At 26.4% G+C, this 27,617-nt stretch overlaps 2 protein-coding genes across 3 annotated transcripts; both read right to left on the reverse strand.

Moving 5' to 3' along the window:
• Window positions 1–1,237: 1,237 nt before the first annotated feature.
• Window positions 1,238–11,852, reverse strand: LOC126896688 (uncharacterized). Of its 2 annotated transcripts, XM_050669656.1 has the most exons (10): window positions 11,680–11,852; window positions 11,382–11,592; window positions 11,026–11,190; window positions 10,789–10,956; window positions 10,205–10,354; window positions 9,845–10,086; window positions 5,236–5,360; window positions 2,961–3,561; window positions 1,619–1,784; window positions 1,238–1,414 (listed from the first exon to the last, which is right to left on the reverse strand). In XM_050669656.1, the coding sequence occupies exons 1-6, from the start codon at window positions 11,787–11,789 to the stop codon at window positions 9,907–9,909; spliced, it is 984 nt and encodes a 327-aa protein (XP_050525613.1). In that variant the 5' UTR covers window positions 11,790–11,852; the 3' UTR covers window positions 1,238–1,414; window positions 1,619–1,784; window positions 2,961–3,561; window positions 5,236–5,360; window positions 9,845–9,906. The 2 variants fall into 2 exon arrangements, with proteins under 2 accessions (XP_050525613.1, XP_050525614.1); XM_050669657.1 differs by lacking the exons at window positions 1,238–1,414; window positions 1,619–1,784; window positions 2,961–3,561; window positions 5,236–5,360 and adding an exon at window positions 8,461–8,941 and having other exon boundaries at window positions 11,680–11,851.
• Window positions 11,853–17,630: 5,778 nt separating this feature from the next.
• On the reverse strand, window positions 17,631–27,153 carry LOC126896673 (uncharacterized). Its single transcript, XM_050669627.1, has 4 exons — window positions 27,078–27,153; window positions 26,956–27,010; window positions 19,852–20,496; window positions 17,631–19,446 (listed from the first exon to the last, which is right to left on the reverse strand). The coding sequence occupies exons 1-4, from the start codon at window positions 27,081–27,083 to the stop codon at window positions 17,762–17,764; spliced, it is 2,391 nt and encodes a 796-aa protein (XP_050525584.1). The 5' UTR covers window positions 27,084–27,153; the 3' UTR covers window positions 17,631–17,761.
• Window positions 27,154–27,617: the final 464 nt, after the last annotated feature.

Consider the following 27,617-nt stretch of genomic DNA (forward strand, 5'->3'; position numbering starts at 1 on the left):
GTCATTTTAAATCCCCCCCTGTGAGCAAGTAAAGGGTCACATATAAAAAAAAAATATACCAAATGAAAGGTAATGATACCATGCATCTAAATAAAAAAAATATATTGATTCGGTTATTTTTAAAAAAGTTATAGCAATTTTAAGTAAAAAAAATTGAAAAAATTTCGAAAATTAGCGATTTTTAAATTTGTAATTTTTTTGGAGGTTTCCTCCATTTACGGGGAACGAGGAAATTTTTTTCAATTTTTGAGGGTAATGTCTTTGACTAGATACGATTTGTGATCTTTTGACGTATCATTGAAAGAAATCGGTTCGGTGAGAGCTGAGAAAAAGTGGTAACAGACAAAAAAAAAACACATCTTAGTAAAACCAATACCTTTTCAGCTTCGCATCGAAGCTAAAAAGAATTATTATGAATTGTTTATTTTTCAATAAGTTTTTTATTAAAAAAATGTCAAAATTTACCAATTTTAAAAATCGTAATTTTTTGGGGGAGTTTTACTATTTACGGTGAATAAGGGCAAAATTTTCAATTTTAGAGCGGTCCAGTCAGAGCTGAGAAAAAGTAGCGACAGACTCAAAAAAAAAAAAATTATAAATACATTTTGTTGAACAATTATAAACAATATTTTACATTCCCTTTTATTTTAAACTTCCATTGCTCAATAGATAGCTTAATTTTAGTTTTACGTTTATTTGTTGCCAAAGAAAAATTATTTGTATCTTTATTTTGTGCGTTGTGTAATATATAACATAAATAGTTAGATCTTAAACATATTTTTTTTAGGTATGTTGAAATAGTTCATTAAATTTCAAATGTCATTATGACTTAAATACCGGAAAAATATTTACAGAAATCAATATTGGTTATAATAGTATATCATTTAACTATTCTAAACACGTGTGGGGTCATATACCTACAATAAACTTATAAACTTATAAACCTTTTACCTATATTGTACTTTTATAATGCGTCTTGTGTAAATTAAAAGAGGTCTCACAAACATATAAAAAGATTCCACAAAAATGTTTTTGCATCAAGTGCCACAATATCAAGCGCCGACACTGAATAAAATTAATTATTACTTATACTAAAACCTCAAAATCAGTTTATTATATTCATTAAAAAGTTTTTATATTAGTATATACAAAATTTTGTGACACTGAAAATTTAACTTAAAAATTAAGTAATAAAGTACAATATTGTATAAATACAATATAGAAGGAATTAAAACGATTGGCATAAATATATTTTTTATTGTATAAGTATTGCACTAATAAATAATTATGATATAAGTAAATTAATAACATTAAATAAAAACAAATACAATTTTAATATAATACTTATTGCAGAATATGTTAAAAAATATTGAATTAAGACATGAGTGCAGTGTTCTCAATAGGCAAAGAAAATCTAAAACAATAATTAAATGTTTAGTAAAAAACTTTATACTAGTTTTTTATGTAAAACAACTTATTATTAAATGATTTTGATTAAGTGCAATGAATAGAATATTTTGAAAAAAAATATTTTCTATTACAATGTTTAATTATAATAGATAAAAACAAACAATTTAAATCTATTCAAATTAAGCGAATTATTAATAGTGATGCTTACTTTTAATATATTTCTAAATGAGATCATTTTCTTTAGTTGTATTTACATCTGAAATGTTTTTCTTAGTTCTTACACAGATAATATGTTAACAATTTACACATTCTAAAGTTCGTTTTTCTCGAATTTATAGCTTTTGTAAACCAATAGAATTTTTTCAAAACAAACACTAAAAAGTTAATAAATTTAAATTATATTTTAAAGAAAAAGGTCATGCATAATAAAAAGTTACAATATGATATCAAACATAATATTACAACAAACTAATCTAATTTGTTTAATATACAATGCATAATAACAAATTAAATAGCCAGTCGTTTGCGCGCTATGTAAAATATTCTTGTTTTAAAAACCCAATAATATTTAATGGTTAAGCTAAAGACCAAACAAAATACACAAAGCCTAAATGTTATTTATATCATCTTGCATTTGGTTATTGTTTTGAGAATCGGATCTATGGATTATTGTAAGTAATTAAATAAATACAACTAACAAGTTTGCAAACTACACAAATTTTATAAGTCGATTTCAAATAATTAAAAAGTGACAATTCTACGATTTAACTATTTTTATATACGACTTTATATTATCAAAACACGTTATTTTATTCGTGAGAACAAATATAAACATTAAGAATTACAGGATGACATATATTAGTCAAAACTACACAAGAAAAATATTGATAAAGAATAAAAAACGATTATTATGTCATTGACTATAAATAATTCAATTAGGATTATCTAGCTATTGTAACAAAACTAATATAAAATGAATCATTGCATAATTATTAAACATCCGTCTCTTTTCTCATTAAGTTTAAAGATGTGGCAGTTTTGTATCAATGACCTTAGAAACTTATATACCTACATATTGAAATTATAACTAGAAATATATATACTTTAATAATAAAAATTATTGATTTTATTTTTGAAATTAGTGCGTGTGTGAACAGTTTTCGTAATCTGTCAAGTTAGTTGTATAAAAATTGCATCATTATTATTTATTTATTGTTATCAATTTAATACTTGATAAAAATATTAAAAATTTGTTACTGAAAACATTTTTCTAAATCGTTAGTCTCTACATAAATAATGAACTGATAACATTACATGTATGCAAATTACAATACATATAAGTAATTTCTAATTTTATAAGTAAAATTATGTAACTCAAAATGATAACTTTTGTATAAACTTCGTTATGTTACCTAGGATACAGTATTAAATGGAAAGAAATACGAAATATTACACAAGTTAGGAAGCTGATATCAGTCGTCTAAAAGGACTAAAGATTAAAGGTTAATTGTTCTTTATCAGCTAAATAAATAAATAAAAATTATTCTTACATTATCCACACATTGAGTTTCGTTCTGTTATATTTTGTTTGACACATTTCTGTTTCAAAGTACTCATATTGGCCGCAGTTTTATTATGTCATATATTCATTGTTTTTTCAACTAGTGCCTAAGTAGGAACTTGAATTTTTTTCACGCAGCCTGAATTGAAAGAAGACTGCAATCATAGTGCCTTTCAATGACTTCGTTTTGTCATCCCTGACATCGAAATCACTGATTTGTTTTTTTTGAAAACTGTGTCAAATTTCTTCGTATTGTTCGTATTGATCGACAATAACTTGTTGATCACCTGTCTTATAGTAGAGTGCTTTCTAATCCACGGATTCAAATACATATTTGATAAAAAAAATAAAATTTTAAAGCGATTTAAAATTGATAACAATTGTTTGCAAAATAAGAAAGAATGATCGAAAACGTGCAAATGGAAATTGTAAACAAACAATTCTACTTTTAGAATGTCAAGTAAAAACAGTAAAACAAAGTAAAATTATTGAAGCCGCTCTGTTAATGACATTGAACTCGGTACTGACAACCAGAAGCGAATAGCTCGTCTTTTTATAACTTCGACCGTACGCGCGCTGCTTGCCATAACCTAGAATTAAAATATCGTGTATGTAAAAAATTATACATATACATATACAATGTACGCAGCAATTCACATTAAACTTATCAAACTGACTGGACGCGCTCATTAAAGTATTTTATAAAGAGGGAGAAAAAGACTGAAGACGTCATCTTAGAATTCATCGTCGTTATGATCTCAAGAATTTATTATAAGGAAATAATAAAAAAATTGTGTGCATAAATAATTAATGTTTACATAAATTTTTAAAATTTTGTTTTATCCTATTGCGCAAAAAAACTACCACTAGTGGTCTTCACTAATTATCTCTTAGTAATTAATTTCTATTTCTTTTGGAAGATTATTTTTTGCAACGTCTATTCTTAGAGAAATAAAATATTTTTATTAAGTTATATATTTCCGATTATTTGTTATTGCATGATTAATAATGATGAAGTAAAGCCAAGTCCTTTAATAAAAATTTAATAGGAAATTATAATTTGAATTTTCTTCGACTAATGTATTTGGTGTTTTAATCTCAAGATTTACTAACATATATTCGTATACTAACATAGATATTCGTGAAAAAAACGTGAAAGTTGTGTCTGTGTCCCCTGGTCGTATTTACAGAATTTCGACGATTACATTAGAAAGAAAACAAGGATGAATCAGCAAGTAAAAAGTAAAATTATTGTCACCACTAATGCAAAAAATTTGTTTTTATAAAAATCAGAACATATACGAAACTTTCAAATGATGAGATACTAGTAAACCGTGAAAGCTAGTGAATGTTATTTGGCTTCAACTGGGATTAATAAATTAATCATTACAAAAATACCTAAAACTGGTCTTATGGGAACACGGTTCTCAACAGATATTTTACACTAAGAATAGTTTTGTATACCTGATCAATTCTCTGCATATTATTATTCCAATTATTATACAAACAAAAGTAATATTTTTCAATGTAATCTATAAAGTGATTAAATTATGGGAATATAAATATTTTCTTTTGAAGGTTAACCACCAATGGTCATTAAATATATACTGAAATTATTTTTAGAAATAAGTTAGTTAATGAGAAGCCAAAGAAAAATATAATTTTCTAATGTTGATGCAATTTAGTTAAAAACTGATCATTTTGTGGTGTATATTTAAGTTAAAAGAAAAGTACGGTCTGTATTGATGATAAGCTTAATGAAAAAAATAATCCTTAATAATACTCCATAAAAAAGTAAACATAGTACTGTGTCATCAGTTTGGGTTGATAACTAAACCAATGACCATGTTATTGTAATTATGGTAATTTGAAACATTAAAAATATGTGGTTTTTATAAAAATAAAGATTTGTGTATAGCATTACTTAAGGATAAAAACATGTTTTCACAAAATTGGAATTTCTACAGATACAATTGTTATATATTATTTTTGAAGTTATTAGGTTGTTAAAAAGTTAATTTATACAATTAATTATTCGCGATTTAAGCTACTGTTAAATTTGTTTTCTGTTTCATAAGATTTTTCATTATTTTTCCTAATAAAGAATGAATCTTTCTTTTAAGTGACGTCTCGTTTTGTTTACGGTTATTATGACGCCAGTATATAAAACAACAATGACCTTACTATGCTCACGATTCAGTATCCTCAATCAAAATATTACTAATATTATTATTAAATATTAAGTGAAAATTATTACTTATTACATTTGGTTAATTTACACATTAATAGATTGTTCTAGATCCAGTCGCGTCACAATCAATAGGGAATACCAATGTTCTACATAAGTCCACAAAGCTGTTAAACATCATCAACACATCAAGTTTTGATGCTAAAATAAAATAATTAAAATTAAGAACTTAAATCCATTACTGTTATTTGTTTATTGCGTATTTCATTTTAGCAATTATTGTGAATTGATCAACAAAATAAGTACATGACTTAATATTGGAACAATATTTTCATTCTTTACATTAAAAACTTATTGCATTAGAACTATTTAAGCTATAACTAAGTAACATAATAATATTTTATTCATTTCCGTATAAATATTTAAGGAAAGAAAAAATTAGATAAAAAACTTTTTCTAGTTGAATTGTTCGAAATGAAACTTCATATCTACTATTAGCAAAAGGCTTAAAATTTATATAATCATGTAATAATTCTTAAAAAGTTAGGTTCTTGTATTTACTAAAAATTAACTTTGTTAAAGTGTCAACATTCGAGAAAAAAAAGGCATTGTATTGCGTACAATTGAATTAATTTGTTTAATTTTTGTATATGAAATACTGTATCTGTATATTAAAAATTCAATTTGAACACATAACTCTTGTCTAATAAAGTCAAATGTTAATATAGATCAATGAATTCACCTTGACAAATACTTATATTTGGTTAGCACTAACTAAAAACCATATTAATTTACAATTAGCAAACATTTACAGTAGAAGCTTATTTAAACTCAGTATATCTACTGGTAGTTAAACTAATATCTATATCTGTTTAATTTCAAAAGTTACCTATAAGTAGCTTAGTGTAAATTATGTGTTAATTAGAGGAAGATTTAAATGTTTAATAAGACTAGTTCTATATTATTTGTTTTCTTATATTTCAACTATGTTGATGTCAAAATTTGTATTTAACAAGAAAATCAAGTTCAGTAATAATTTATTCATCCATTAATATTTTATTTTTAATTCTCAAGGAATGCATAAATATAACGTTAATAATATTTTTAAATGGTGTTAAAATAAAATGACATTAAATCCTCTTTCGTGAGTATGTCTTTTTACGATGCACGCATAAAACATGTCGTGAACATCATCAATCATTAAAGTCGTCAATAACAACAATTAAAATTTATTTATTAGTTTTTCATAATATTATAAATCAAATTGAAATATATTTATTTAAATAATCAAAACGCTTACAGTTTTGAAAAAGGTCATCATTAGAAGTTGACATTTTTTTAAATCATTAGGATAATTTAAGTAAAAAATATTAGCGCTATGTGGATATGGACTTTTGATTATTTTTAAGTGTCTCGTTTGCTATATCTGAAAATAATAGTGTTTTGATAATTTATTAGTGACTTTTACCAAAGACTCAGTTGTATATTTCTGTTCCGACTTCTTTCGATATCCTACGTAAAAAAATAAGTGAGTAAATTTGATAAAAAGTCGATATGCATGAAAATATAACTATTTTTTCAATATTAAAAAAAAACTACTGTTATGATTTTTGAACCGAAATGTTATATAAACTAAGTATACAAGATTTCGTTTGATTGCTAAATATTGATTATAGATAATTCTAATATTATAGTACTCAAAAGATATCTAATCTCGTAAGGCTTATGAATGTAATTAATTGAATTAACAAAATGATATATTATCTTATATGACATAAATTTAATTTTACACAATTAAAAAAAAATTAATTGTGAATTAAAATATTAAATTATTTTTAAACTTTGAGCCCAATGGAGTACACTATCTTAAAAAAATGGTTAATAGTTGCGTTTTCGACTCTTTTGTAAGACAACTCATTATAGAGATAATATAAATATATTATACTAGTTTCATTTTTCAAATCTTCTAATTTTTTCAGTTTCTATTTATAAATATTATAATTATATACTAATTATTACTATCATATAATATTTATGTGTTATATCAATGTTAATTTTTAATAGTTATCCATGGAATTCGATGTCAAAAAGGTAAAAAATTCAGGAATTAATGTATTTTATTTATAAATTCCATAGCCTTATTACAAATTATTAGATCATATAAAAATATGTTCGTTTAAATTTTCTAGAATAAAATGGCTGACCTGGATTTAAAATTAGAAAGTACAATGCTTTTGATTTGAAGAGCCGCATCTCTGAAAGTCATGAAGAAACTACATACGAAAGAATGTTATATTAATTGTTATTTCGAATCATAGCTAAGCATATTACTCAAAGTTCTCATAAAATTACTAATCAGACATATATCGAGAGAAAGGACCATCGGGTTTGGACCCCCTCCTCGAATATTTTCAAAATTACATTATAGATATGGGTTAAAATAGAACGATGTGTAGTAGTAAAAAATCGCGCCAATTTGCCAATTTCTGTGTTCGACCTACACGCCTAGTATTCAAATATTTTCTTAAACTTAAAATAATTCTGAAACTAAAATTTTTTCAAATGTTTGAATATTAAGCTTTAGTTTATAATAAAAACAAACACGATTGTTAGAGAATAAAATTGATAAACAATATCACTTATACCACCAAATTCGACGATAACAAAAACTAAGAGAATCAATCAATATACTATCAGCTACTATAATGCTGATACTTTGTTAAAATTCTATTTTCAGCCGTTCCTAAAATGCATACTATAGTTTAAATATTTCATTGAATAAATTTTTTTTTTAATGTTATGTTAATTTTTTCTATAGTAAAAATCAAATTATTATACATATTTTTTGTCAAATTTATTTTCTTTTTAAACCAATGTTTTTTTTTAAAAAAAGCTTAAATAGTACCTGCTATCATTTATACTATACATATTAGTTTAAAAGCATATTTTTTTTAAATGCATTAATATGAATTAAAATGTATGCTGTCATGGAAAAACTAGCGATTTCTGAGCTGGCAACGTTTAATGCCCATCAAAGCATTCACATATTGACTGGTTGGGTTATGTGTCAGATATGCCAGCGAAACGATTTTAAAAGGATGTGAGAATAACAGAAATATACGAAGGGACGTCTAAAATTCAAAGGATTATTATCGCAACTAATGTTTTAAAACAATACAAATAATAATTCGAACAAAAGTAGACATTATTATTTATCACTATTTATTACAACTTTTATGTATTATTAAATAAAATTAAAACTATATTAAAAATATTATTAATTTAAAAACTAAAAAATATTAAACTCAAAAACCACAAAAAATTACTGAAAAGTCGCGAATACGTATTTCGGAAACAATTTTACCATTATGAACGCTAAACACATACATATTTATGTATTATTATTTATATGCAAACAAATACGTTCATAGTATATATTTTGTGTGTTATAACTATTATTTCTATGTTAATACAAATAATCTATTTTATAACCCACTCAATTCCTCCCAAAATAATTTCAATGATGAGGAAATTTGATTTTGTTAAGTTACTTTATATAAAGAAATAATGATCAGTTTTACATTCTTCTATTTCCCGAATTCAACATGCTACAGAGGGTTTTAGACCTCTTTCACATGTTAGGCAGTCAAAGATAGTTCTTGGCTAAGGCAATGAAAGACGAGACGGCAATTATGGTCTGCTTGCTGAAACATAAGTTGACGAATATTTCCTCATTGTATGTGTAACTTTCGAAGGGTTCTGAGCAAGTCAAATTCAAACACCTTGAAAATATCGCTCTATTAGTACCACTCATTGAAAATTTTTTAAAATGTGTTGTTATGGACATACATGTTATGACGTTATTATGGAAACTAAAAATTGAATTATTTCTTTAATGTATTTCATATTTGTGTATAGCTGAATTTTATTTGAATTCTTTTAATAAAAATACATACATACGTCTACTAAAATTATAGGCGAAAATATAGGGGTGTTTTGGTTACTTAACACCACTTGGGATAAAATCAAAACTTCCAAACAGATTTTACTATTAAAAAAAAAAAATTAAGGAAAGATAAAAATATTTTTTAAAAATAATAATATGTTTTAGTTTTAGCAATTATAGTTGAAATACTACAGTGTCAAGGAAAAAAATATATGTACATACAGATAATGTACGGTGTTTTGACAAACCTTATAAATTTTGATACATCAAATGGTTTGCATTAGTTTTATTTACAGTTCTTGGACTATGTTAGTCCTAAGTAGGGTGCTCCCTGGGAAGGTAGTACGCGACTATCTGTACAATCTGTATCTACCCACTAAACGTATTTAGATGATTGTACTTATTCAAAATTTGTTATCGATCCATTAAATTTTTTTGTGAGAAAATAACTAAAATAAAGACTATTTTAACATTTCAAAAAAAATTAAACAGAAAAAATTTTAATTTTCTTATTAATAACAAATAATAAAACATTTGCTTTTTACATAGTCCAAAAAACTTAAAAATAAATTATGCAAAATATTTGATATATCAAAAGTTATTAGATTTGTCAGAACATTGTGGACCATGCTGTATATAATTTTTAACATAATTGTTTATGAATAAATAAATAATAAGAAGCTTAGATATACCATTTGGAGTGGAGCAAGAATATAAATTTTTAGTTTTTGGAACTTACACATCCCAAAATTGAAAACACTATTTAGGCCTATGACTAGAATGACATTATTATCACTTCATTTACGGTTTATTAATAATTTTTTCTTTTATCTTCTTTGCCATTTGTAGTACTTTAGTTAGCTCTTGATATTCATTTGCAATAAAATTCAATTGAGTCTCGATATCAATTTTTTTATTAGATACTGGATATTTCACGCGTTTGCATGTTTGTTCGTAGATATTCCATATGGAAGATGTTATCTATTAATATTTAATAATTATTATAAAATAAATATATTTTTAAATATTTAACAGTTATATTAAAATTAATAATTTTTAGTTAATAATTCGTAGAAAACTTTTAATAGACTTTTTTTACCAGGTCGTATTCTATGTTTTTTTCTTTTGCCATATTCTCAAGGTGTCGAAATGCTATGTCTACTTTTACTATATTTTCTTTTGTTTTTACCCAACAATCTGTAACGTCTGCTAGTTCATCTGATATATTTTCAGTTTCTTTGCTTTTTTCCTTTATGAAAAATTTATTAAATAAGGTAAAAAGTGATTTTCATTATAATTTCGGAGTGAAATGTAAAATAGATATTAAACACTCTAGTACAATTGTATAAAATTGTAGTTTTATACTATAGACAAAGTAGGATTAGAAATATAAATATAGACACCAGATTTTTCAAAAATCTATGTCTTTCATTTAAAAATAATTATTGGTATAATACGTGTTTTATAGTATATTAATTAAAAATATTTTTCGTTTAAAATGATCAAACGTTTATTGACGAAGATATAATGTTATTGCCCCTACCTCCTTCAAAACGATTTCGTATGAAAAATATATTTAAAAACAATTGTTTGTATAATAAGTTATAATTTACGATTGAATATTAACAATGTTCGAGTATCATTTAATATTTATCATTATCCTATTATTATATTATAGTTTACTTTTGATTGTTTATACAAATCGGTTTTTACTCCATACATCTCTAATGATTTCAATTCGTATTTTTGCGTTAATTCTTTTTTCATTTTAGTTAAATTTTCATATTTTTTTATCATATCTTCAATGGTTTTGCAATTTTTCGGTTCTTCTATAACTTTCATCAAAAAATCCTAGTGAAATAATATTTATTTGTTTTATTGATTTCAATGAAGTTGATTATTATTTTTTAATAACATTACTTCAAATGGCTTAAGTTGATCAACGTTTCGTTGCATTTTTTTAGAATTTTCTTCAATTTGTATAATTGATTGTAGCATTGGATCGATTTGTATTTCTAAACAATTTTTTTCTTCGATGTCTTCTCTTGTTTTAGATATTAATACATTACATTTGTCTTTTATCTCCTATATTATAAACAATTGTATTTTTACAGTTAAGTTTTGACTTTATTATTAAAATAATTATTGGTTTTATTTAATAGTTCAATATACTTTGAACTATACTTTTTTTTTTACTTAACTAAAATAATTGAGTAACTATACTTATGTATATATTATAGTTTACACGATTTGTGACGTATTTTTAGTTTTCTTACTAATGAAAGTTGATTATAGTTTATTTCATCCTCTTTTAGCCTCTTTTTTTTAAGTTTTAAGTCCTTCCATTGATGTTTCATTTTTTTATCAAATATATATTTATCTTTTCGTTTATTTTTTAATTGTTTTTTAATAGCATCACGTTCACGAATTGCATAAATTAACTCATTTTCTATTGTCATGGGCAATATTTCCCAATCTGGAAATTTTCTATAATAAATGTGTCCATTATAGAAATTAAAATAATAAAAATTACTATACAATAATATTTAAATTATACTATGTAACAAAGCTTACTTGATAAAATTGTTATCTTCAAACTTAATATAAAACATGGTATGGATAATTTCAGCACAATTTCTTTTTGTGTTGATCATTTTTTTGGTCCTTAAATGAATATTTTGCATTTTATTAATCGTTTTTTAACTTAATTATTTTAATTTACTGATAGTTAATGAATAAATTAAATATAAATAAATATAAAGGCCAACAAAAATAATTTTGGCTAAATTATTTAATCGAATTAACCTTACACAACTCCCTAGCAATAGTTTGTTTAATCAATATTTACTTCAGTCTTTGAAAACACATTAATCAAATTATCATTAAAACGTTTAGAAAATATTTATAATGTTTTAGTTACATTTTTATCATTTAAAGTATTATAAGCAAATTAGTCTAATTGGTTAAGTTGTAAACGATAAATGTTTTTTTCATCTTTAGGCTTATAATAGAATGTTTATATTATGTTTTTTTTTACATTATTGGTAACTCTCATAAATTCACTTAAGTTCTGTAAAAGACTGTGCACTACTTATATTAGTAATATTTTCTTTTTAGCGAATTACTAAAAATAATAAAATAAGTTCGGTGGTGCTGCATAATAATATTTAATTATTTACTACAAAATACTTATTATTAAAAAGTAAAATATTACTAGATTGTAATAACATTTATTACTATGTTCTTACCACTTATATTATACACGTTTTATTTCCATTTACTTAATTCGTAATACATATTAATTAGCATAGAGGGAGAGGCTTGTGTGATAATTCTACTCGTCTGTAGCCTGGAGCTACTAATGTCGAACTAACAAAGGGCAGTTGTGTTTGAGTGGCCGTTATACACATAGTTTTCCATACTATTACTTTTGTCTTATTTATATTATTTATAACTTCTTCTTCTTTTTTCTAAAGGCTGAGTCTTGTCATAGCTTATATCCTGTGAAATTAAGTACAGTGGTTACCCGTTGCCTTCTGCACTGGGAACATGGTGCTTTTTCGCCATCATAGAAGCGCACGCATGGTCATCCATTTACGGCGGTAGGCGCGGCTTAACGCTAAAGTTTTGTCAACAACTAGTGTGACCACCGCGCCACACCACGTTTACATCTAAAACTTGTTTTATTCAACGACCCGTCTATCGCCAATTGTCATCATAGCCAACCAAATCCGTCTCACTTGGATATACTTACTAACCACCTGTACTAGGATTCAGTTCAGATGTATTATACATTACATATAACTAATATTTACTGGACATCTAAAATATAACTTTACTTTGTCGTTGACATAAAACAATAGTTTAACATTAATTTATAATATATCCCCTGTAACTAAGGTACACGATTGCCTGTGTCTCCTTCAGATAATTAAAACTTATTTACCGAGATAGGGACAATATTTGAGTAGACGTTGGGTAGCTTTCGATTCTTGGTTTTGACCAAGATCCTCAAGTATAAAACTAGCCCCTAACAAGATAAACCCAGTGTTACATCTATATATATATTTAATATTATTTGTAGTAACAATAATATTATGTTAGTTTCAATGAGTGTTAAGTTTTTGGTATTGACAGCTGTAAAACAGTATATTCAGTATCTATACTGATGAAAAATGTGTTTACTGATAAAATGGTTATTTCAACACTTATCATATTTTTACCGTTGAGGTCTTCTATACACTAGATATACCAGAGTGTATGAAAGACCACGTTGGTTCAATCATCTTTTTATATATTTTTAATATTAATATATGTCCATGGTGTTAACACTCGAAGTAATCTCATGTAATAGTACATTTAGATAAAATATTGTAGATTATGATAAGCATTGTAAATATATAACGTGCAACAACATAGGTAGGGATTTTTATGTTCGATTTGTGGTGGTGTTTCTGATGAAGTGTTGCCATGCATTGGAGGAATAATAAAAAGTAATATTGGTAATTGAATATGTTTTTTTCAATGAACAACTTTTCTTCATATTCTCTCTAATATAAATTAAAAAGTAACAATATGACTTTCATGATGAATTAAATGTAAGTATTAAATATTTGAGGGAACAGTGAACAATTACGCACGAATATCAACTATATTCGAACTCCTAAACCAATAAACACGGCATAACCGAAATTGTCGTTTTGATAAGAACCATTGATTAAAGTTTAGTAATCAAAATGATTTTGTCGTGAATATTCAATGACATCATTAGTTTTTTCAAGGGTTTTTATAGTTAATATATTTTAATTTAATGTAATGAATAAAACAAAAACACTGTATGTTATATTTCGATTTTATTCAATTATTGTGAACTTAAATTAGTATTACACTCTTAAAAATTAAATTTTCAGCGATAGACTAACCACCCGTCAAGGAGTATTCTCTTTTGGAGAAAGCCGCTATGGCCCTTAATGGGATGATAAAGCAATAAAAAAAAAAAAATTAAATTACGTACTTTTTATCTTAGTAGTATAATAATATAATAAATTATTATTTATGTAGATATACTTCCCTTTTATTAATATAAAACTTATTGTTATGATTAAATAAACAAACAGTTCACAATATTTATATTAGAATTAAACATTAACTTCCACTTGACACGATCTCCCACATCATTTACGCTCACATCAACTGTCCTCAAATCGCATTCAATAGCATTCCTCCATCTCTTTTTTGGTCTTCCTCGACCTGTTCTTCCTTCAACATTCGTCTTCATAACTGTTCATACAGCTTCCGACTACTTTCTTCTCATAACGTCACTAAACCATGTAATCCTATTTCCTTTCATCTTATCCACGATTGATACTACTCCTATACTCCCTCTTATATGTTCGTTCCTTATTCTATCTACTCTAGTCAATCCACTCATTCATCTAAGCATTCTCATCACTGTTACACTTATTCTCTGAACCATTCTCTTGTCAACTGTTCAGCATTCTAAACCATACATCATAGCCGGTCTCACTAAAGTTTTATAGAACTTACTTTTCAGCCTCATTGAAATTCTTTTATCGCCTAACACATCAGACGCTTCTCTTAACTTCACTCGCCCGCACTTAATCCTGTGTCTTACATACTGATCAATACCACCGTTCTTTTGCACAACTGATCCTAAGTACTTAAAAATTTCTACCTCTTCTATCACGATCTCGTTTATTGTCACATCTGTTCATTTTACCTACGTCGTATTCTCCTTTGTCAAACTCGTACTCTATACTCTATTTCACTCCTACTTACTCTTAATTACTTACCTTTGATATGATCACATTTGCATGTGCCCATATCTCTGTCTCCCATAACATCGTTGTACCGTTTAATAGACATATATATATAATTAACACAGTGACATACAACAATACTAACAGGAGGGCGGACTGCACACATAAACACTTTTTGCAATTCACGGCCAATGTGCCATAATAAGATATCCCTATCGACAGTTGACCTTTTACCATCTTCGCGATCACTACTTGTCTAATAATTAACTTAACTTGCTACCCCGTATATTATAGTGTGTGTGTGTGTCGCCGTCAGCTCCCTGTTGGATTATATCATCTCTAGGTGTCCAGCAGGTTGTATTATCTATTTAATATTTCAATTGTTTAATAAATATTTATTTATATCGTTGTTAACCTAAAGTGTTATATATATATATATTGTAGTGCGACCCTTGGTAGTTCCTCTAAGGGAATATAAATTAAATAGGAAACTTCAGTACCTAAGGTAGATATAGCCTAGCCAGCTATCCCCCGTTGGTCCCTTAGAATACTGTCGACGGGCATTTAGGCTAAACCCCTAAATAGCGACGTAACACCTTGTAACGTCACAAATTCGAAGGACCACTTATAATTTTTTGTTATGTGTACTTGTTTATTTTTTTGCAAGATAATGCGCAAATGAACCTTTTTCTGGCACAGCAGTGTCAACAACTCATTATTTTTGCCGCTGACCGCTAAATAAGGCAACAAAAGAAAAATTAATATAATTAAAATCGAATTGTTTATCGGTATTGATCTCTCTCAAAAAGACTAACCGTTATCGTTTTAAAATTGCCGTTAGATCGGTGTTGGCTCTTCATCTTGCTTCTGTCATTGACCCCATTAATGGAGTAGAGCCGTCAACGGCGAAGCATCCAGACCATCGTATTGGTCTTTTCGAAGACCAGGTATTGTTTTCTTTTTTATAATTATATTTATGTAATAAGCTGTATTTTATTTCATTATGTATGGAGAGTACGTATTATCTCTTTCTTCTAGCCAACACAAAGGAGCGAATGTCCAGACCACTCTGGTGTTTTTCATTAATTTTCCATTAACATCAACGGATGTCTTCCAATACTGTCGGTAATGTTTGTTATATTATTTGATTTTAAATGAATATATATATTTTTTTCTATACATGGCTTTTGGTATACTAGTATTTTTGTCCATGTTTAACTTAATTTTTTTTAGCATCAATGTCAAGCTAAGAAAAGGTATTAATTTTACTATGATGTGTTTTTTTTTTTTGTGTCTGTTACCATTTTTTCTCAGCTTTCACCAAACCGATTTTTTCAACAATACGTCAAAAGATCACAAATCGTATCTAGTCGACATTACCCTTAAAAATTAAAAAATTTCCTTCTTTCCCCGTAAATGGGGAAAATCTCCAAAAAAAAAAAAAATACAAATTTAAAAATTGCTAATTTTTGACATTTTTTCAATTTTTTTACTTAAAACTGCCATAACTTTTTTAAAAATAACCAAATCAATATAATGCTTTTTTATTGATGTATAATGTCTTTACTTATCATTTGGTATATTTTTTTTTATAAATCTGACCCTTTACATGCCCACAGGGGGGATTCAAAATGACAAATTTTTCAACTTAACTTTAAAAAAAAAAAAAACAACGGACAGAATGATCCACTCTCCCTTGCCAAAAATACTGACTGTTACGGTCGTACACGGTAAGTCTTAAGCGCAAGATCAGTTACCCATACAAGGAAGATGGTGGAAAGTCGACAACTGTTATTACTAAGGACTACTGCTTTATGTTTGCGACAATTTGTTTACAAAAATTGACTGGGTCAAAAGATAGACAAACGGCTTGGTGGGGGGAGTTGACACGGCACTAATCTAGGCTTGGCGCTCATACGCGTCTCTCTCGATATCAGCCGTCCACTTAATAATATGACAATCGGTTGTCATCGGGTGTCTCCCCGCCCTTGACACCGTAACAAGGCCACCGCCGAATATGTATTACTGATAATGCGTTCAGTTTCCAACTTTCACCTTTACTGGTTCCTCCGTTTGTTTTCTTTATTTAATTTTGAAAAAAAGATACTCATCAGTGCATTGGTATAATTGTGTTTATATTTAAAACGGTCAATTACTTAATTAATTTGTATATATATATATAACAAATGCGACCTATACTTTGGACTACGTATTAAAAGTTTTTTTTTTTTAATTACAATTTTTTTTACTTTGGCAGTACTGCTACTTATTATATTTATCATAGCAGTACAATTTTGGGATGGTTATTTTTAATATTTTAGTACACTTCAAGAGCTTTAATTAATTATTGATTAAAAAAGGTCAGACATTCTGGAAAATTTTCAAAAGTTAAGTTTAAAACTTTTTTTTTACACGTATGGATGAACTTTTTCAAAATTTTCACGTACTAAGGTTACTGGATATTTATAAAAATCGTACCAAAGGGAACTTGTTGTCTTATAATAGAACTGTGAATTTTCATGAATAGACTTAAAAAAACATATCATTATAAAACCTAAACTTTTCAACAAATCATTAAAGTTAAAAAAAGTTAGTATAGCTTATTCGATTTTAGTAATATTTCAAAAAAAATTTATTAAGGAATTAAATTGTCAAAAAACACAAAAAATAAATTATTATATTTAATTTAAATATCTAACTTAATAAAATAAAATAATTTCAACAGATAACTAATTACTACAACCATTTTAAATAGCATAAATGATTATATCTGTCAAACCATTTCGAGTAGGTTCATAAATAGTATTTATACTCCATAGATAATTATTTTCATGGGCTTTTGTTAGGCAACTAATATGATAATTTGAAGCAGTTAATCATGTTGTGCCTTTATCACACTCAAATCCATTTTCATGAACATATTTTAGGCATTCAAAATTACCATTTTGTTCAGCTGCACTCTTTGTTCCTTCATCCCATGGACATCCATTTTCATGTGCAAAAATCAAACACTTAATGCAACCACTTGCGGCAGCTTCCCTTATTGTACCTTCGTCCCATTCACAACCATTTTCATGAGCATATTTTAAGCAATCTAAATGTCCATTTGAAGAAGCCCCTCTCATCGTACCTTCAACCCAATCACAATCATTTTCATGAGCATATTTTAAGCAATCTAAATTACCATGTACAGCTGCTGTAACTATTATATCTTTATCCAAAGGACATCCATTTTCGTGGGCGAACTTTAAACAATCGAAACAACCACATGCTGCAAGAGCTTTTGTTGTGCCATCATCCCAATCACACCCATTTGTATGAACATATTTTAAACAATCTATATTACCTTTTAAAGCAATAATTCTAATTGTACCTTCTGTCCATTTGCATCCATTTTCATAAACAAATTTCAAAATTTCTAAATTACCTCTTGTGGCAGCCGCATGAGTTGTGTCTATATCCCATTTGTATCCATTTTCATGAGCATATTTTAAAATTTCTAAATTACCATTTAGGGCAGCAGCTTTAGTTACACCATCATCCCATGGGCATCCATTCTCGTGGGCATATTTTAAACAATCTAAATTGTCATTTAAAACAGCAGCTCTAATTGTACCTTCTGCCCATTTGCATCCATTTTCATGAGCATATTTTAAAATTCCTAAATTACCAGTATAAGCAGCTACTTCTGTTACTGTTATATCCCATTCACATTCATTTTCATGAGCATATTTTAAACATTCTAAACAGCCACTTGTTGCAGCACTTTTAGTTGTATCTTTATCCCAATCACATCCATTTCTATGGGCATATTTTAAACAATCTAAATAACCTTTTGAAGCAGCAGCACTAGTTGTACCATATTCCCATTCATATCCATTTTCGTGAGCATATATTAAGCAATCCAAATTACCATGCTTGGCAGCTGTAACTATTGTACCATATTCCCATTTTATATCGTTTTCATGAGCATAAATTAAGCAGTCTAAACAGCCACTTTCTGCGGCATATTTAGTTGCATCATCATCCCAATGGCATCCATTTTTGTGAGCATATATTAAAAATTCTGAATTATCATTTAAAGCAGCATTTTCAATTAATCCTTCTGTCCATTTACTGCCATTTTTATGTACATATTTCAAAATTTCTAAATCGCCATCAACAGCAGCTATTATTGTTATTATTTCATCTAATTCGCATCCATTACCATGTATATATTTTAAAATTTCTAAATTACGTCCTGAGATAGCTGCATTAGTTGTACCTGTATCCCATTTACATCCATTTTCATGGGCATATTTTAAACAATCTAAATGTCCGTTCAAAGCAGCAATTCTAGTTGTGCCTTCTACCCATTTGCATCCATTTTCATAGAGATATTTTAAACATTCTAAAAAACCATATTTTGCAGCAAATAAAGTTATGTTCTCATAAAATTTGCATCCATTTTCGTGTGCGTATTTTAAACATTCCAAACTGCTCGAATAGATAGCTCCAAATGTTGTCATTTTATCCCATTGACAGCCATTTTTATGAGCATATTTTAAACATTCCAATCTACCTTTTCGTGCAGCTTCATATGTTGTCATTTCATCCCATTGACAACCATTTTCATGAGCATATTTTAAGCATTCTAAATGACCATTTGCAGCAGCAGCTCTTGTTGTTTTTTTATCTCATTTACATCCATTTTCATGAATATACTTTAAGTTTTCTGAATTACCATACCTTGCTGCTGCTTCTGCTGTGCTTTCATCCCATTTGCATCCATGTTTATGAGCATATTTCAAAATTTCTAAATCACCATTAAAAGCAGCTGCTGCTGTTATTGTTTCATCCCAATCACATTCATTTTCATGAGCATATATTAAGCAATCTAAATGACCTTTTAAAGCAGCAGCTTCAGTTGTCCTTTTATTCCATTGGCATCCATTTTCATGAGCGTATTTTAAACATTCCAAACTACCTTTTCGTGCAGCTTCATATGTTGTCATTTCATCCCAATGACAGCCATTTTCATGAGCATATTTTAAGCATTCTAAATGCCCATTTGCAGCAGCAGCTCTTGTTGTTTTTTTATCCCATTTACATCCATTTTCATGAACATATTTTAAGTTTTCTAAATTACCATAATTTGCAGCTGCTTCTGTTGTGTCTGTATTCCACGGACAAGCATTTTCATGAGCATATTTTAAGCATTCTAAATGCCCATTTGCTGCAGCATCTCTTGTTGTTTTTTTATTCCATCTACATCCATGTTTATGAGCATATTTTAAGCATTCTAAATGCCCATTTGCAGCTGCATTCATTGCAGTTATTTTATTACAATTACATCCATTTTTAAGAGCATATTGTAAACATTCTAAATGTCCATTTGCAGCAGCATCACTTGTAGTTTTTTTATCCCATTTACACTCATTTTCATGTGCATATTTTAAACATTCTAAATGTCCATTTGCAGCAGCTTCAGAAGTCGTATATTTATCCCATTCACATCCACTTTCGTGAGCTAGTTTTAATTTTTCTATATCACCATTCGCAGCAGCTTTTCTTATCGTACCTTTTTCAAAGGGGCAAATTTTTTCGTCTTCCAAATATTTATTTTCAATTCCTAAACGAACATTAATTTATTAATATTTTATAAATAGAAAATTTATATAGATTACAAAAATACAACCAGAGAATGAAAGTATAATTTTAATAATTATTTTTCCACATATATAAAAAATATAAATTATGATATGAGTATACAGTGTTTAACTCAAGTACTTTTTGTCGAACAATGGTGTAGATTTTTGGGTATTTCTATAAATAATTTCAGACCTTTTACCTACTCATATGGGGGAATTCAACTTAACATTTGAAAATGTTCCGAATATACTGCGTCTTTTAAATATATGTTAAATTATAGCTTATGTGGCGTACTATATATTGAAAAATAAATTGTGCGCCGACTTACTTCTACGCACAAATAACTTGCGTAGTTAAAAATATACTATTTTTATTTTAAAAATTTAGATTTCATTTTTTACAACTTTAAATTGCTATAATTTTTCGAAAAATGTATGTATCAAAACAATTTTTTTTTCTTTATATATTATATATACTTTTTTTATTCGAAATATTTTTTTTTTAATTGAAAAATTTCCCCTTAAAGGGGAGTCTTTTAAAACTTGAAACATACCTTTAAAAAGTAGAACTTTTTCAACTTAACATTTGAAAATGTTCAATAGAAACTGCGTCTTTTAAACATATGTTAAATTTAAGCTTATATTCCGTACTAATAATTAAATATAAAATGAAATACTTGCGAAAAAAATCACCTTCTATTGTGATGTTTTTTGTACTTACAACTGTCATAATTTTTGAAATGTTAATAAATCAAAAAGAATTTTTTGTTTAATACTGAAATTTTAGGTATTTTCCTTTCATTTGATATAAAATTTTTTTTAATTTGAACCTTTACATCCCCACAAAGGGGGATTCAAAATATCAACTTTTTCACAAAAGTCAATTTTTTCAACTTATATTTTGAAAGTGCTCCGGAAATACTACTTCCTTTAAACATATGTTAAATTACACCTTATGTTAAATACTATAAATTAAAAAAAAAAGATTTTTCCGACGACTTATCTTCTAAATGCAAATTTTTTTTTATTTTAAAATAATTATTAGGGTTTATCATAGTAATGAGTCCACCAATTTTTATAAAATTTATATGAATATTACATTAAATGTAAATTTATACTTATTTTTAATATTTTTCTCCTCGAAGTTAAAAAAAGTTATATTAAATATTTGATTTAGTTTAAATAGTCCTTTTTATCTACGCTAACACGAAGTGTATGATGGATGCTTCCTAATATTACAGACTTATACGCTCGGGGAACGAACTGCGGCAGTCGTAATAACTTTTACTGCATTTATTTTAAATTCTTTTTTGGGGTGAAAAAAAATTCAAAATGAATAGTAATAAATAACATTCAATCAAAATATTCAATAAATATCGAGGATCCTATCACTTTAATCTCCCTTTGTGAGAAGGACTTTCTTAATCAATATAAGAATATATTATATATTATTATATAGTTTATTTTTGTATTTGTCGTTAATTATTCTCAGCTCTCATTTGACCAATTTTTATGGCAAATAAGTTAAAAGAACACGATTTAAATCTAGTTGAAATTATAATCACCAAATATTAGAAAAAATCTTTTAATTTTAGAAATTCAAACAAATAACGCAAAATTACGCTATAGTAAAAAATAGCGACTTCAAAAAAACTATTTCAATTAAATATCTCAAAAAAAAATAGTTATCATATGTTAAATTACATCTTATGTTATATACTATAAATTAAAAAAAAATTTTGTCCCGACGATTTATCTACTATATGCAATTTTTTTTTTTGTTTATTCTAAAATACTATATAATGGTTTACCATAGTAAGAGTCCACTATTTTTTTATAAAATGTACATGAATATTACATTAAATATACATTCATACTTATTTTGATTATTTTTCCACCTCAATGTTAAGAAAAGCTAAATAAGTTATAAAATATGGCCACTTAAAAAAAAACCTTTTTTTAATTAAATATAACAAAATTAATAGTAATATAAAATTCGTTTATATACTCAATTACACAGTAAAGTCAAATAAGTAAATTAAAATAGTTTTAATAAGTATAAACCAATATATACTTTACTAATCCAAATTATTATGCTGATTTCAAGTCTGAAATTTGATTTTTTCTATCACCTTTTTTTGAAATTATTACTAATTAGAAACACATAAAAAATTAATAAAAAAAATTTTTATCACGTTATTATTGATTTTTAATATAAGAAAAATAACCCATTCAAAATTTCAAACTTAAATGGTTTAAAAAAGTATATTTTAGTCTATGATGCAAATTCTTTGTAGACCAATTAATTTGTTTATAAGTAACAAATAATTTTTCTTTGATAAGTATTACATCAAGCCCTTTACTTTTTATACATGTTTGCCATAAAAGTAATATCAACTTAATAATTTTTTATAATTTATTCGTAAAAATTAAAATACTAAATTATTAAATATCAATTGCATTCTCTATTTAATTGCTGTAATAAATATTTATTCATTAATTATACTTTAAAATTTAAGAACTACTAATCAGTATAAAATTAAGGAAATAAGAGTTATTTAATACTGACGCTTCTATATATATCTTAAATTAAACCTTATGCAATATACTTTCATATGAAAAAAAAAAAATTCAGACTTTATTTTATTTTCATGGTGAAAACGGACATTAAAGTGAATAAAAAAATACTATTTTTGTAAACAATTACAATATTAAATTATTAAATATCAATTTCATACTATATTTAATTGCTATAATAAATATTTATTCATATATAAATATGGAAATAGGAGATCATGATGCTTATTTAATAATTCCCCCAACTTCTTAAAATTAAACACTATCTACAGATTTGCATCGAAGCACTTTTTCTAATAGTGATTTTAATCACTGTCACATATCATTATACTTGACCCAACTATACCACGTTCCCACTGTGCTGGTTTTTGCTAAAATGCCTTATAAGGGATTTTTATAGTAATGTGTGTATCGATTTTAATTAAAGTTACATGAATCTATCTTAAATTAAATATAATTTTAAACTTATTTTGAATATTTTGCCTCCTAAGTTAGAAGAAACGTCGAGTCACATTTCAGTTTTTCACGCTCGAGGTACGACGTTCGAATTCGTCCGTTGAATGGTTTCTTTTGTATTTTTTTCTTAATTCTTTTTGAGGTGGAAAAAATTCAAAATTCGTTTTATTTTTATCTCATTTAGATTAAGGAACTGCAATTAGACTTTTTCCATCACCTTTTTTTGACGTAATTACTAATTTATAAAAACGAGTATTTATTAAACACAGTGTGGTACCGTTTTTTTTAATTTAGAGTACTTCTGATAGAAGTTTTCAAAATATTGTAACATACTTATTAATAGTCAATATAATATAAGTAATTTTAAAATTTAACATTAGTCTTCAAAAATAAGATTAATTAAATATTAGATAAATTTAAAAATAGCACTGAAAATAAGAAAAAAATATTTTATTTGCTAAGTATATTGTTTTTTCTGATCACAGTGTAATTTTCTAAAATTAAATATTATCTACAGATTTTCATCGAAGCGTTTCGTATGATAGTGATTATAATCTCTGTCGGATATCATCTATACTTTTCCCAACTATGCCACGTCCACATTGTGCTACCGTATTATTTAAATAGGAATACTTCTGATAGAATATCAAAGTATTGTAATATTAAGAGTTAATATAAAAAAATTTCATTTAAGAAAAAGGGACATAAATCAATTTAGTCATTTTTATTTTATACATTAGTTATATAAAGAATGAAAATTAAGAATAAGTCATTTAAAAAATTTAACATTAGTTTTAAAAAATAAGATTAATTATGAATTAGATATATTTAAAAATAGAACTAAAAGTATGGAAAATTTTTTTTATTTGATAAGTATATTGTTTCTCCTGATCACAGTGTAATTAAAAAAACCCAGCACAGGTGGGTCGCGGCACAGTGGTGACGTGGCATAGTTGGATCAAGTATAATGATATCTGACAGTGATTAAAATCACTATCAAAAATAAACGCTTCGATGCAAATCTTTAGATAGTGTTTAATTTTAAAAAATTGGTGTATTATTCTAAAAGCTACATGATCTGCTAGTTCCTTATTAATATCCTGATTAAGATAAAGTATGTCGAATGAATAAGGGATTATTAAAAAATATTATTTCTCATAAAAAAATTATATTGATCCATACACATTTCATTAAGTTATAGCATTATAATGTTAAAAAAACGGTAGCACAGTGGGGTCGCGGCATAGTAGAGACATTGCATAGTAGGGTCCAGTATAGATTTAATCTGACAGTGATTAAAATCACTATCATAAGAAACGCTTCGATGCAAATCTGTAGATAGTGTTTAATTTTAAAAAATTGATGGATAATTGCAAAAGCAACATCAACTTCTATTAAAATAAAATACAAAACCCATAATTATCATACAAAAATAGTATATTTTTCAATATGGTAGCCATTTGCGTATAGAAGATAGATCGTCGGGACAAATTTTTTTTTTTCATTTTGTAGTACATAAAATAAGCTTTAATTTTATATATGTTTAAAGGACGCAGTATTTCCGGAACATTTTCAAAAATTAAGTTGAAAAAGTTATTTTTTGTAAAAAAGTTACTATTTTAAATCCTCCCAGTGAGCAGAATAAGTGTTAGATTTTCAAAAAAAATTATATCAAATGAAAGGGAAATATCTAAGGTTTCAATACAAAAAAATATTATTTTTATTTGTTCATTTTTGAAAAAGTTATGGCAGTTTTAAGTACAAAAAACATCCCGATAAAATGTAATTTTTATCGCAAACATTACATTTTTTTTTAAATTTTCGACAGCCATTTGCACATAGAAGATAAGATGTCGGGACAAATTTTTTTTTTTCATTTGATAGTATATAACATAACCTTTGATTTGATATATGTTTAAAGGACGCAGTATTTCCGGAACATTTTCAAAAGTTCAGTTGAAAAAGATCTATGTTTTTTACAATATTTTAAGTTTTGAACGCCCCCTATATAAGGGGAAATTGTCCAATTTTAATAAAAAGTATGTCAAATGAAAGATGTACTTATAATGTATTTAGAAAAAAAAAATTTGTGCTGATATATACATTTTTCAAAAAGTTATAGCATTTTTAAGTTGAAAATTTAAAATCGAAAATCGAAAATTTTAACACAAAAATAGTGTTTTTTTAACTACGGCAGCCGTTTAAATGTAGAAAAAAAAGTGTCGGGACAAATTTTTTTTTTTCATTTTGTAGTACATAAAATAAGCTTTAATTTGATATATGTTTAAAGGACGCAGTCTTTCCGGAACATTTTCAAAAATTAAGTTGAAAAAATTAATTTTTGTAAAAAAGTTGCCATTTTAAATCCCCCCCAATGAGCAGGTTAAGTGATAGATTTTCAAAAAAATGATATCAAATGAAAGGTAAATATCTAAGGTTTTAGTATAAAAAAAAATTATGTTGATTTGTTGATTTTTCAAAAAGTTATGGAAGTTTTAAGAAAAAAAAGTGAAAAAATTTCGAAAATTAGCGATTTTTAAATTTGTAATTTTTTTGGATATTTCCCCCATTTGCGGGGAACGAGGGAATTTTTTTCAATTTTTAAGGGTAATGTCTTCAACTAGATACGATTTGTGATCTTTTGACGTATTTTTGAAAGAAATCGGTCCAGTGAGAGCTGAGAAAAAGTGGCAACAGACATTAAAAAAAAAAAAAACACATCATAGTAAAATTAATACCTTCTCCACTTCGCATCGAAGCTAAAATGTAAAAAATAAAATAGAGAATTTTCACATTATAATAGCATTTATATAATCATTTTGAAAATCTGTATACACCCCTTGTAAGGTATATAAAAATAAAATAAAATACAAAACCCAGAATTAAAACACAATCTTAGCATATTTTTGAATACAGTGACTATTTTCACCATGAAGATAAAATAAAGTCCAAAATTTTTTTTTACCATAATAAAGTATATTACATTAGCTTTAATTTAAGATATATATAAAAGTATCAGACTTTCCGGAAAATTTCAAAAGTTAAGTTGAAAAAGTTCTACTTTCTATATGCATTTTTATGTTTTAAACCCCCCCTGTATTAAGGAAAATGGTCCGATTTAAAAAAACAGTATATCGAATTTAAAAAATGTCGAAAATTAGCAATTTTTAAATTTGTAATTTTTTTGGAGGTTTCACCCATTTACGGAGAACGAGGGAATTTTTTTCAATTTTTGAGAGTAATGTCTTTGACTAGATACGATGTTCGGTGAGAGCTAAGAAAAAGTGGTAACAGACACAAAAAAAAAAAACACATCATAGTATAACCAATACCTTCTCAGTATCGCATCGTAGCTAAAAATGACGTGGTAAACTTAATAGGCATAAATAATGTATAATAGAGTTTACCTTCATTAAGAATCAAACAAGTTATTACTAACAAAAAGTGTATCAATTGCCAATTCTAGAATAAAATAAAATATTTGTTTAAGATTTCAATCGAACTTTTTGATGTAAAGTGTGTTACTCACCTTCATTTTTACTCTAAGTGCTATATTTTGAAAACAAATGACAATTTTTGAGTTATATTGGTGTATATATTAAAAGAATTACCGTTATAATTTATTTACTTTATCATAGTTTTTAATTTAATAATAAAGTAGATAATAAATTTTAAATAAATATGGTATGGTCTACAAAGGTGTGACAAATCATTTTTGATCTAGTAAATATAGTAAAATGCGAGACAATTCGAATAACGAAATTTTATAACGAAAAAGCTATGGTGTTATTCTATATAAATTTATTCCTATTTTTATATTTATATAAAATTGAATAGTGTATAATATATTTCTTGTTCTCCATCTTTCTTTCCTTCTCATCCTTTCTTTTTCCGATTTCAGTCCGCTATACTTATATGTATTACATATACTTTTTCATCCCTATGTATATAAAAGCAATGTGCATTCATCATTCAAATATGAATATTCCTAATATATAGTTTACTCATTTTTTAGCTTCGATGCGAAGCGGAGAAGGTATTAATTTTACTATGATGTGTTTTTTTTTTT

The sequence above is a fragment of the Daktulosphaira vitifoliae genome, unplaced genomic scaffold, assembly GCF_025091365.1.
Source record: "Daktulosphaira vitifoliae isolate Bord-2020 unplaced genomic scaffold, ASM2509136v1 Scaffold_1, whole genome shotgun sequence".
Taxonomy (NCBI): domain Eukaryota; kingdom Metazoa; phylum Arthropoda; class Insecta; order Hemiptera; family Phylloxeridae; genus Daktulosphaira; species Daktulosphaira vitifoliae.